Source organism: Chelonoidis abingdonii, chromosome 6 (assembly GCF_003597395.2).
Source record: "Chelonoidis abingdonii isolate Lonesome George chromosome 6, CheloAbing_2.0, whole genome shotgun sequence".
Classification (NCBI taxonomy): Eukaryota; Metazoa; Chordata; order Testudines; family Testudinidae; genus Chelonoidis; species Chelonoidis abingdonii.
Genome location: NC_133774.1, coordinates 1,272,048 through 1,283,672, shown reverse-complemented (window position 1 = coordinate 1,283,672; position 11,625 = coordinate 1,272,048). Strand labels below are relative to the sequence as shown.

Genomic DNA, 11,625 nt, shown 5'->3' with positions numbered 1-11,625 from the left:
TTGGCCTGAGAAAACTAATAGGCTAAACTCCTTCTCCCCAAACATCCTGGGCAATTAGGCACAGGGTAATTTATCCATTAAACAGTTCAGATAAGGTTAGCACACCCTTCAAAGAGAACAGAGACAAATTAATACATTTCATCAAGTATCATCTTAAATGCTAATATCCTTTTTTTGATCTTTGAATCAGAGCTACACACAATAGATCAAGACTTGTTTGCTTACATCACAAGACCTGAGCAAACACCTCCCTTCTAAACGCATCTACCAATCAGACTTGCATTCAAAGCTCGTATTCATTTAGCAGATCTTCCGAACCAGTCTCTAAAGTTTGCCCTGTCAAGGGTCAGTCGTGGGAAGTATAACTGCTTCTGGCCCTGTCACTTTCAGTGATATAGATCACACCTCCTAGTCACAGGAGGGACAGGGAGTTCTCATCATTACTGTGGCAGAGAATGCCAACGCTGTGGCAACATAGCGTGTTGGCAGAGGACGTGCTGTATGGGGGTCTGTCCCCAATTTCAGGGGTAGTGGGCCCCGGGGCCAGTCAACCATGATCTGGGACAGCCCCTTGAATGGACACAAGTTTCAGGGGAGCAGCAATCTGCTGGGGAAATGGGGCCAGAATATAAATCCTGGAGCCCTCTCCTGAACAGATCAACGCCAGCTGCTGGGGTACCCCCAGGAGGTGCAGCTGGCTTATGGGGGAGCGGCTCTGTGACGGTGCTGCCTCGTGGAGCAGCTTGAGGTCACTCAATCAGGGTGAAACTGCAGACAGAACAGGGCAGACAAATCCCAAAGGGGGACGCTTGGTGGTTATCCACTACTAGATTTAACTAACCAAGCCAAACGAGTTTCTATAGACCTCACTGGTTACTTAGAAGTTAAACCACACAGTTCCCTTTAAAGTGCCCACGCTCAAGGCCTCTGTCCACGACACACCACGTCAAAGATTGATGATGATTCCTGAAAATCTTACTTCATCATATAAAAGAAAAAGGTTTTCTTCCATCCCAAAGGATCAGCCACATACCCAGTTCAATTATAACTAAGATCTATATCCACACATATAGCTATAGCCAATTCTTCTTAACTAAGCTAAAATTTATTAGAAAAGAAAAGAGAGAGAGTTTGGTTAAAAAAATCAATATACAGACAAGTTGAATTTCAATTCTTAACTAGGTTCAGATACATAGCAGAGGTGAGTTTGTAGTAGCCCAAAAGTCCCTTTAGAAATAGTCCATAGTTATAGTTTCAATTCCCAGATTCGGGACTCAGTGAATGACTGGGGATCTCAATTCCTTGTGGCTTTAAAGGTCCCCTGGCTTGAAACCCAGCTGATCGGAGATGAAGAAGGATCTGTGCCCAAGGCTTCTATACATTTCCAAGCAGCCTTTTTGGGCTGAGAAAACAATATGAGCTTAACCTCCTTCTCCAAACATCCTGGAGGCTGCTGGAAATGTATAAGAACCTGGGACACGATCCTGCTTCATCTCAGATCTGCTTTGGGTTTCAAGAGGGGGAAACCTTAAGCCACAAGGATTGAGATCCCCAGTCATTCACTGGAGTCACCCTGAATATGGACATTGGACTATAACCTATGGACTATTTCTAAAAGGACTTCTGGCTACTACAAACTCTTCTCTACTATGTTTCTGAACCTCAAGAATTGAATTCAAGTCTGTCTGTATATTGATCTCTTAACCAACTCTCTCTCTCTTTTCTTTTTTAATAATGTTTAATTTGGTTAATAAAAATTGGCTAATAGTATGTAGTTTGGGTAAGATCTAAGTTATAATTGGACCTGGGTATGTGGCTGATCCTTTGGGATTGGAAGAACCTTTTCTTCTACATGATGAGATAAGATTTTCAGGAATCATCATCATATCTGACAGGTGTGTCTGGACGGAGGCCTGAGGCTGGGCACTTTGAGGGAACTGCATGGTTTGGACTTCTAAGTAACCAGAGAGGTACTGTAGAAGCTGTTTTGTGCTGGTTGGTAAATCTAAGTATCGGAATATCCACCAGCTTCTGGGGTTTGTTTGCCATATTGTGTTTGCAGTTCACCCTAATTGAGTGACCTCAGCTGGCTCCCCCAGACAGCATCATTACACTCCCCCAGACAGAGCAATGGGGAATCCTTCTCCTGTCCCCCAGATAGAATGGGAAACCCCCTGCCCCTCCCCCAGAGACAGCCCTGAGGAATCCCCCTCCCCTAGTCAGAGTAACAGGAGCCTTGCCCTGCACTGGCCCAGCCTGGGGCAGCTTTAGCGCACTGCAGGGCATTGGCTTGTCCCTCCCTCTGGTGTCGGGGGCACGGCCATTAACCTTCCCCTGCTGGCCCCTCACCTTGATGGAGATCTTGCCCTCATCCTTGGGAAGGTGGGCGGCCAGGAACCAGTCTCCGGGCAGCGGGCTGGTGATGTTGAAGACGCCGGTGGTGCGATTCGGCAGACTCCAGGTGAGGGTGAGAGTGAAGGAGCTGGGGACAGCCGTGTCCCGGGGAAAGTGGGTGTGGAGGGGGGCGATGACAGGGGGAGCCCCGGAGCGGAAATACCTGCAGAGCAGAGAGCACGTGAGAAGGGAGCAGGCGGGTAGAGAGAGCAGCAAAACGGCTGGCAGGTGGGGATGGTAGCGCCAGCAGGAGGAACCTGGCACCAGCAGCCCCCAGGGACGTTGTGCCTGGGCAGATACAGCCCAGTCCCACCCTCACTGTGCCGAGGCCCCACAATCCCGACCCGCAACACCCTGGGAAGCATGACTCCGGCATGTCACAGGGAGAGACTCCAGGGTCCCAGCATGGGGTAGGGCCCCCCATGCTATATGGGGTCAGTGCCAGGCCGAGGGGGGGCTGCAGGAATAGCCCACCCTGGCCAGTTGCCAGCTGGATCTTACAGCACCTCAAAGGGCTGGAGGGAGCTGTGGGAATGGGGGGCTGTGTGTGTGTGTGTGTGTGTGTGTGTGTGTGTCCATGTGTGTAGGGGTGTGTACGTATGTGTGCATGCGCACAAGGTGTGACAAAGGGGGATGGTCTGTAATATCTGTATGACTCCTATGTGTGCCTCCGTTTCCCTCTGCACTTTGCATTGTTACCCGGGGGGGTGGTAAGTCTGCTCCAGGGAGAAGGGGTGTGATGTTATTGATATAAACTGGACCATATAGAACATGGGTTGCAACCAAGGTTCTGTAGTGGCACCAAATCTTATGTAAAGGGGGTCAGATAAGGTGTCTAAGACCAGGTTATGGGTTACTGGTTATGATTATGCTGTCTGTATGTCTGTATCATTTCTGTAGTTGAAGTTATGAATATTGGCTGTGTGCTGTCTGTATTTCAAACTTGTGCTGGGTTACTGGGAATGATCCCAGACAAGTTGGTGTCAGCTCTGCTTAGCCTGCTTGATGGCCCATTAAGGACCATCAGCTACACAATTGACCCATCGAGAGGAGGCAGTTACGCCCTGTGACTCAGCAGGGTGTGCAGGAACTGGCCCTTGTGACTGCAGACTCCATTTTGCTGTAACTTTCCACAGTAGAAACAAAGGAGTGTTCTTACACCTGGAAAAGTCTATATAAGGCGGAGGTCTCATCTCCATTTTGTCTTCAGTCCTGCTTCTTACCTCTGGAGGGACTTTGCTACAATCTGAAGCTCTGCACAAAGGACTGATGACCCATCCCAGCGGGGGATGTTCTCCAGAGACTTGATTTAAACCTGCAGTTTACTCCATCACTGCTACAAGCCTGAACTAAGAACTTTGCCATTACTGTATGTAATTGATTCCATTTAACCAATTCTAGCTCTCATCTCTATCTTTTTCCTTTTATGAATAAACCTTTAGATTTTAGATTCTAAAGGATTGGCAACAGCGTGATTTGTGGGTAAGATCTGATGTGTATATTGACCTGGGTCTGGGGCTTGGTCCTTTGGGATCGAGAGAACCTTTTTCTTTTACTGGGGTGTTGGTTTTCATAACCATTCATCCCCAGGACGTGTGGGACGGGTGGTGATACTGGAAGACTGGAGTGTCTAAGGAAATTGCTTTTGTGACTTGTGGTTAGCCAGTGGGGTGAAACTGAAGTCCTTTTTGTCTGGCTGGTTTGGTTTGCCTTAGAGGTGGAAAAACCCCAGCCTTGGGCTGTGACTGTCCTGATTTGGCACTCTCAGGTGGGTCCCGCCAGAACCACATCGTCACAAGGGGGTGTCCTGGGCTGTCTGGGCCCAGTGCAGAGGGTTATTAAGGAGCTGGCTACACCCCGTGGTGATGCAGGATCCCAGCGAGGCCATGGCACCCCAGTGCCCAGCACATGGACACCCAGGGACCCCTGGCCAAGGGGCAGGAGGTCCCCCCAGCTCTCAGCAGGGAAGCTGGGCAGAGATTCCCGCTCAAAGACAAAGGGCTGAGACAGGCCAGGCAGGGGGTACAGAGGGGGCTCCTGGAGGGAGCTGGCTGCTCACTCCTGTGCCTGACCTGCCGAGGGAGCGAGAGGGGGCCAGCGCCTGAGCTGGGGCCAGGCCTGGGGAGCTGCTCTGCTCGGCCAGGTGGACGATGCTTCAGCCTGCAGGTCTCTGGGCTGAGCTCAGGGCTGCCCAGGGGGCTCCAGGGCTGGACAAACCCTGCTCTGGCTGGAACAGGCTGCCAGGCGCTGCTGCAGACCCCAGCTGGGGGCGTCGGTCCCTGTGGAGGGGACACAGCTCGCCCAGGGGCTGGCTGGCTGGGACTCGCTGGGCAGGGCCTGGGGTGGAGCAGGAGGCAGGGAGCCCAGGGCTCTGGTAGAGAGGTGGTGGGGCTGTGGTGCCTATGCTGGAGGAACCCCTTGGGGGTCTGGCTCACTGACCGGCTCCTCCAAGGGGCTGCATGGTGCCAGCTGGCTGAGGGGTGTTTGGGCTGTACGGGGATCCCGAGGTCAGATATACACCCATTCACACCTGGCTGGTACAGGAGGGCCCTGCCGAGAGTCAGCAGCCACCAGCTCTCAGTCCCCGCCACACGTCTGCATGGACAATATTTAAGGAGTTGTGTGTCTATCCTGGCGATTACGCTCGTAAAGCCTGGGGGGAGAACAGCGCCCAGGTGACAGGCCTCCGCAGGCTCCCGTCAGGCAGGGTAAGACGCTGCTCCTTCTCGTTGTTTGGTGTTGTGCATTGTGTGTGTCACATGTAGGTGCGAGGTTATGAGTGTAATATAATAGCTCATTCAAAGGTGACACAGGGCCAGAAAGAGTTAATTACCTCAGAGGTTTCAGAGTGGCAGCCCTGTTGGTCTGTATCACAAAAACACGAGGAGTCCTTGGGGCACCTTGGAGACTAACAGATTTATTTGAGCATGAGCTTTTGTGGGATACAACCCACTTCATCAGATGCATGCAGTGGAAAATACAGTAGCAGGATTATTTATACATAGTACGTGAAAAGATGGGAGTCACCTTACCAAGTGGGGGAGGTCAGTGCTAACGAGACAATTCAATGAACAGTAGAATACCAAGGGAGGAAAAATCACTTTTGTCATGGTAATGAGGGTGGCCCATTTCAAACAGTTGACAAGAAGGTGTGAGTATCAGCAGGGGGAAATTAGTTTTTGTAATGACCCATCCACACCCAGTCTTCAGTCTGGCCTAATTTGATGGTGTCCAGTTTGCAAATTAGTTCTGCAGAACTGGAATTAATTTGCAAACTGGACACCATCAAATTAGGCTGGAATAAAGACTGAGAGTGGATGGATCATTACAAAACCTAAATATACCTGCTACTGTATTTTTCACTCCATGCATCTGATGAAGTGGGTTCTAGCCCACAAAGAATTAACTCACAGACTGACATGACCCATGGCCAAACTTTGAAGACTTGTTGGGAAGAGATGTCTATTGCTATGACTTTGATTCAAAGATAATGAAAAAAAAAAGGAATATTAACACTTAGGAAGACACTGGAGTGAAATAGTATCATTGTCTATGTGTCTCTTTGAAGGTTGTGGTAACCTGTATCTGAACTGTTTAATGGATAAATTAGCCTGTGCTAGTTGCCAGGATGTTTGGGAAAAGGAGTTAAGCCTATTGTTTTCTCAGGCTGAAAGGTTCCTGGAAATGTATAAGATCCTGGGACACGATCCTGCTTCATCTCAGATCTGCTTTGGGTTTCAAGAGGGGGAAACCTTAAGCCACAAGGATTGAGATCCCCAGTCACTGACTGGAGTCACCCTGAATATGGACATTGGACTATAACCTATGGACTATTTCTAAAAGGACTTTTGGCAACTACAAACTCATCTCTGCTGTGCATCTGAACCTCAGGAAATTGGATTCAAGTCTGTCTGTATATTGATCTTCCAACCAACTCTCTCTCTTTTCTAATAAACTTTAGTTTAGTTAATAAGAATTGGCTGTGTGTATTTTGGGTAAGACCTAAGTTATCATTTGACCTGGGTCTGGGGCTTGGTCCCTTGGGATCAGGAGAACCGTTTTTTTCTTTCCTTTACTGGGGTGTTGGTTTTCATAACCATTCGTCCCCATAACGGGGGGCCCTGGTGGTGATACTGGGAGACTGGAGTGTCTGAGGGAATTGCTTGTGTGACTTGTGGTTAGCCAGTGGGGTGAGACCAAAGTCCTCTCTGTCTGGCTGGCTGGGTGCCTTAGAGGTGGAGAAACTCCAGCCTGGGGCTGTGACTGCCCTGCTCTGGGCAGTTTGTCCTGAACTGACACTTGCAGTGGTGTCCCGCCAGAGGCAGTATCGTTACGGTATGTCCAGGTGCTCATGGAGCCACTGGCTAACCAAGCCTGTGAAATCTACCCGGAAGGAAAAACAACAGGCAGGGGCATCCCACTTATGAATGGGGACAATGGACCCTTTGGCTACAGCGAAGGGTGCAGGGAGTTCCGGAGCATGTCCTGGCTCATGAGACGGGGCTCACACCTGCCGGGCTGGAGAGCATGGAGCTTGGGGGGCACACAGGTAGCTGGATTATTAAACCTAGAATTGTGTGGGATGATTTTATTTTATATGTAACCATCTGTTTCCAAGACTTCCTCTTGCCATCACTTAAATCTCTCTGCTTCATGAAATAAACTTAAGATGAGAACAGCCCCGCTGGGTCAGACCAAGGGTCCATCCAGCCCAGTCTCCTGTCTCTGACATTGGCCAGTGTCAGGAGCTCCAGAGGGAACGAACAGAACTGGGCAATTTATCGAGTGATCCATCCCGTCATCCAGTCCCAGCATCTGGCAACAGAGGTTTAGGGATGCCCAGAGCATGGGGTTGTGCCCCAATCATCCTGGCTAAAAGCCATCGATTGACCTATCCTCCAGGAACTGATCTAGTTCTTTTTTGAACCCAGTTATACTTTTGGCCTTCACAACATCTCCTGGCAGTGAGTGCCACAGGTTGACAGTGCGTTGTGTGAAGAAATACTTCCTTTTGTCTGTTTTAAAGCTGCTGCCTATGAATGTCATGTGGTGACCCCCTAGTGCGTGCGTTATGAGAAGGAGTAAATAACACTTCCTAATCCCTTTCCCCACACCCACCATACACGCGTATACTTGTTTGCACTACACACCGAGCTGCGAGCTGCGTGCTAGGTGCAGCGCTGGTGTGAGTGTGTGAGGGGAAGCTGAGGTGCACAGCCTCCTGGGGAGCAGGGTCTGAATCCTGGGTGTCTGGTGGACCAGGGGTTGGGCACACCAGGGGGACACTTGGAGGGAGACAGACAGCGGGGCCTGCGTGGGTGGAGAGGGGCACATTGTGTCATCCATGGCAGGTGGATTCAGGAAGGTGGCCCTGGTGAGCGCAGCCCAGGCTCCTTTGTGCTAAAAGCAGGTGGGAGTGAGCGGCCTCGCAGCCCAGGGTGCCCTGGGAGAGAGTCACGTGTTCCCCGAAGGGTGCCAGCACCTGCACAACAGTCCCTATGTGCTAGCCCAGCTGGGCCCCGCCCCAAGGAATCCAGGCACCGGAGTCCCAGGCCCACGCTGAGTCCCCAGCCCCCCTGGCACTCACACGGTGACGCTGCGGTCTGGGCACCGGTCCCCGAAGGTGCCGCCCTGCTCCTTGAAGGTGATGAGGTTCCAGACAGCGACCAGGGTGTCCTCGGGGATGTGGAAGTGGAAGAGCTCGATGCTGGCGAAGGAGCGGAAGGGGTTGAGCTTGCGTGGCGTGCGGGTGAAGTAATCGGTCACGAAGAGCCCGTCTGCAAGAGGGCACGGGGGGGGAGGGGAAGGAAGAGGGGCCATGAGCCAGCGTGGGCTGGGATGCAGGAAGCCCCAGCCTGCCCAGCCCACGGGCCCATCGCGCCTGGACTCCTGGCTCTGCCAGGGCCCAGCACCAGCTGCCTCAGAGGGAGGGGCAGGAACCCCCTTGTGGCCAGTGTGGAACAGCTTGTCCATGGGGAGTTACCCCAACCCCCCTGCTAGGGCGGGCTCATCTCCTGCCTCTTCTGTTCTCCTCTTCTCTGATGTGCCTGGCAGGCCTCCTGCTCCCCAGGAATGGCCGATCCTTGCCTGAGCCCTGCTGAGCTGGAGGCTGCAGGGATCCCTTGTGGCAGTGAGTTCCGCAGGCCGATGGTGCACCATGTGCAGAAAGTGTTTCCATTGCCCCATATGAATTTGGTGCCCTTCAATTCCTGGAGCGCCCCCTTGGCTGGTGTCAAGGGGCAGGTGACAGCCAGCCCCAGCCTCCCATCTCTAACTGCTCGTTACCCCATGTTTCTGTCACATCCCAGTTCTGATTCCTTCCAGATGCTTTGGGGGGTGGGGGGTTTCCTCCTGGCCCCACTCTGAGCCTGCCTCTGAGCCCCTTGAATTTCCAGCCTCCTAGAGAGAGGTGACCCGCACCCGGGTCTATCATGCCCTGTGACTCCATCAGCGCTACAATGCTCCCCTGACCCCATCCTGCCCCGTGCTCTCCCCGGCATCACTCACATCCCTGTCCCGTGCCCAGTTGCTGCACGACACACTGTCCTGTCCCGCCCCATTCCCCCTGCCCATCGATCCGGCTTCCCCAGATATCTGAGCCCCCCTGCCCCCAGGCCAGGACACATGGCCCCACCCCCCGCACTGTCAGCTCAAGGGCTCAGTGCTTCGAACTGACATGAGTTTGGAAACTCCACATCTGCAGAATCAGAGGGGTCTCCCCCCACCCTCCCCCCAGTGCTAAGCGACCAGGTACAGGGCCTGCCAGGGGCTCAGTGCTGACTGGACCCCAGCCTGGGGGGCCATCTGGCTGGCTGCTTTCAGGTTCCCAGTTCTGCCCTCCTCTGGGGCACCTCGTGGGGTGCATGTCCTAGCACTCTCGGGCTGATCCCCTTTGTCTTCAGAGACTCCTGATCTTGGGAGGGGGTGGGGGGGACAGGGCAAGCCACGCTGGCTGCACTACCTGCCAGAAGGTGGGAGACACGAACTGCACAGGGCGTGGTAACACCAGCCAGGTATGTGCACCCTGCACCCACAGCAGCCCTAGGAAGAACCCTTCTGTGCCCCTGCATGGAGTCAGGGCAGAGCTCCGAGCCGGACCGGGATCGCTGCAGCCCCTACAACAGTTCTGGCCTCAGATTCAGAAGAAGAGGACACATGCATGTCCTGTGCCTTGTACTATCTGTCATGCCAGGCTGTGTGGGCCATGCACCCTGTGCCAAGCCAGGCTGTGAATGCCGTGTACCATCTGCCATGCCAGGCTGTGTGGGCTGTGCACCCTGTGCCATGCCGGGCCGTGAACGCCGTGCACCCGGTGCCGGGCCGTGAATGCCATGTACCATCTGCCATGCCAGGCTGTGTGGGCCATGCACCCTGTGCCATGCCAGGCCATGAATGCCGTGCACCCTGTGCTGGGCCATGAACGCCATATACCATCTGCCATGCCAGGCTGTGTGGGCCATGCACCCTGTGCCATGCCAGGCCATGAATGCCGTGCACCCTGTGCTGGGCCGTGAATGCCATATACCATCTGCCATGCCAGGCTGTGTGGGCTGTGCACCCTGTGCCATGCCAAGCGATGAACGCCATGCACTCTGTGCCGGGCCGTGAATGCTATATACCACCTGCCATGCCAGGCTGTGTGGGCCGTGCACCCTGTGCCATGCCAGGCCATGAACGCCGTGCACCCTGTGCTGGGCCGTGAATGCCATATACCATCTGCCATGCCTGGCTGTGTGTGCCATGCACCCTGTGCCATGCGGGACTGTGCTGTGCTATCCATGCATGCAGACCCATGCTGGACGGTTGTGCCAAGAAGGACACGCTCTTGGTAGCTGGGGCATGGTGTGTTTGGAATGAGTTTTTTCTCAGCTGCCTGCCTGCTCCCTGCAGCGAACAGACCCAGTGGTGCTGCTATGCCCCCGGCACCAAGCAACTGGTACCGTATGGGCTCTGCCCGGGTAGAGACGTGCCCCCAGCCACTCGTCCCGCACCATGTGGAGTTCTGCTGCTCCATGGCTGATGGGCAGCACCTCTCCCCAGGGACAGGAGCATGTGTCTTGGAAGGTTTCAGTGGGTATCTTGTGGCATCTGCTCCTGGGGCAGGAAGCCCAGGTGCGACTGATGTCTATGCCTCATGCTGGGCCCCTGCAAGGCCAACTCTGCCCTGCAGGCCTGTTGACTAGGCAGCCTCGTCCTCACTAAGGGTACATGCTGCCAGGTATCCACAAGGCCTCTGCCCCACGGCACCAATGCAGGAGCCCTCTGACAGCTCTGTGCCACCTGCTGTGCCATGGAGTGAGCTGGAGAGCCCCCCCACCCCCAGCCAGGCTGCAGCTGTCCCAGCACACACCATGCCAACAGTGACGTCCTGCTCCCACCACCTCAGGCTGAGTCCAGTCCCGGCTCTGGCTGGGACGCGCCTTTCCCCAACACCAGTCTTTGCTGGGGCAGAGGGCGTGGGGCTGCCAGGGCTGCTCTGCCACAGCGCAGTGACAAGGAATGAGACCATGGTGAAATGGAAGCAGGGCCCAGGGAGGCACCTCCGCGTCCAGCCCCATCCAGAGGGCACAGGGCAAACCGCACGGGCTGCGTTCTCAGGGCGGGGAGGGGGGGACAGTCACACGCGGGTGTGTCTGGGGGCTGGTGACGCCAGGCTGTGAGCCGATCTCTCCATACAGGCCCCTCTCGGCAGCATGCCTTCGCCAGCTCAGCTGACCTGCAGTTGGGAATATTGCTGTGCCCAGCCCAGGCGTTCTCCTGCCAGTCAGGACAGAGGCTGCTCTGCCAGCCCTGGCCCTGGTGATGCTGCCTGGGGAGCAGATGCCCCATGTCTCCTGCTGTCGGCCTGGAGGAGGTGGGATCTGGCTCCCAGAACTGGCTGGGCTCCAATGGGCCTGGCAGCAACTGCATCAAAGCAGGAGGATGGTGATGGGAGCTGAGCTGAGCGTCACAGTCCCTGGTGGGACCGAGCGTCCAGTGCAACCATCCCAAGAGCCAGAATGATCGCGGCCAAATGTTCCTCCCTAGGAGCTCGCCAGGCAGCCCCCATCAGCTCTCACCCACTGGCTCCAGGGGCGATATTAATTACAGCCCCCACCAGCAAGCCTGCGAGCAGGAGCCACTCCTGGGCAGGGCCTTCAGGCCCAGTGCTGGGGCTGTCACCTGCCTGTCTGCTCAGCACAATTCAGCTCCAAGGGAGCCAGCTGGCGCAAGCGGTGTCTGGGCACTGAA

The 11,625-nt window shown here is 54.5% G+C and overlaps 1 protein-coding gene across 1 annotated transcript in view; it reads right to left on the bottom strand.

Moving 5' to 3' along the window:
• The window catches only part of TMEM8B (transmembrane protein 8B), a 41,762-nt gene extending 33,548 nt beyond the window's left edge, over positions 1-8,214 (bottom strand). The window contains 2 exon segments of the mRNA XM_075067470.1: positions 2,350-2,557; positions 7,982-8,214. Coding sequence (XP_074923571.1) covers positions 2,350-2,557; positions 7,982-8,214 — 441 coding nt within the window.
• Between the last annotated feature and the right edge of the window lie 3,411 nt (positions 8,215-11,625).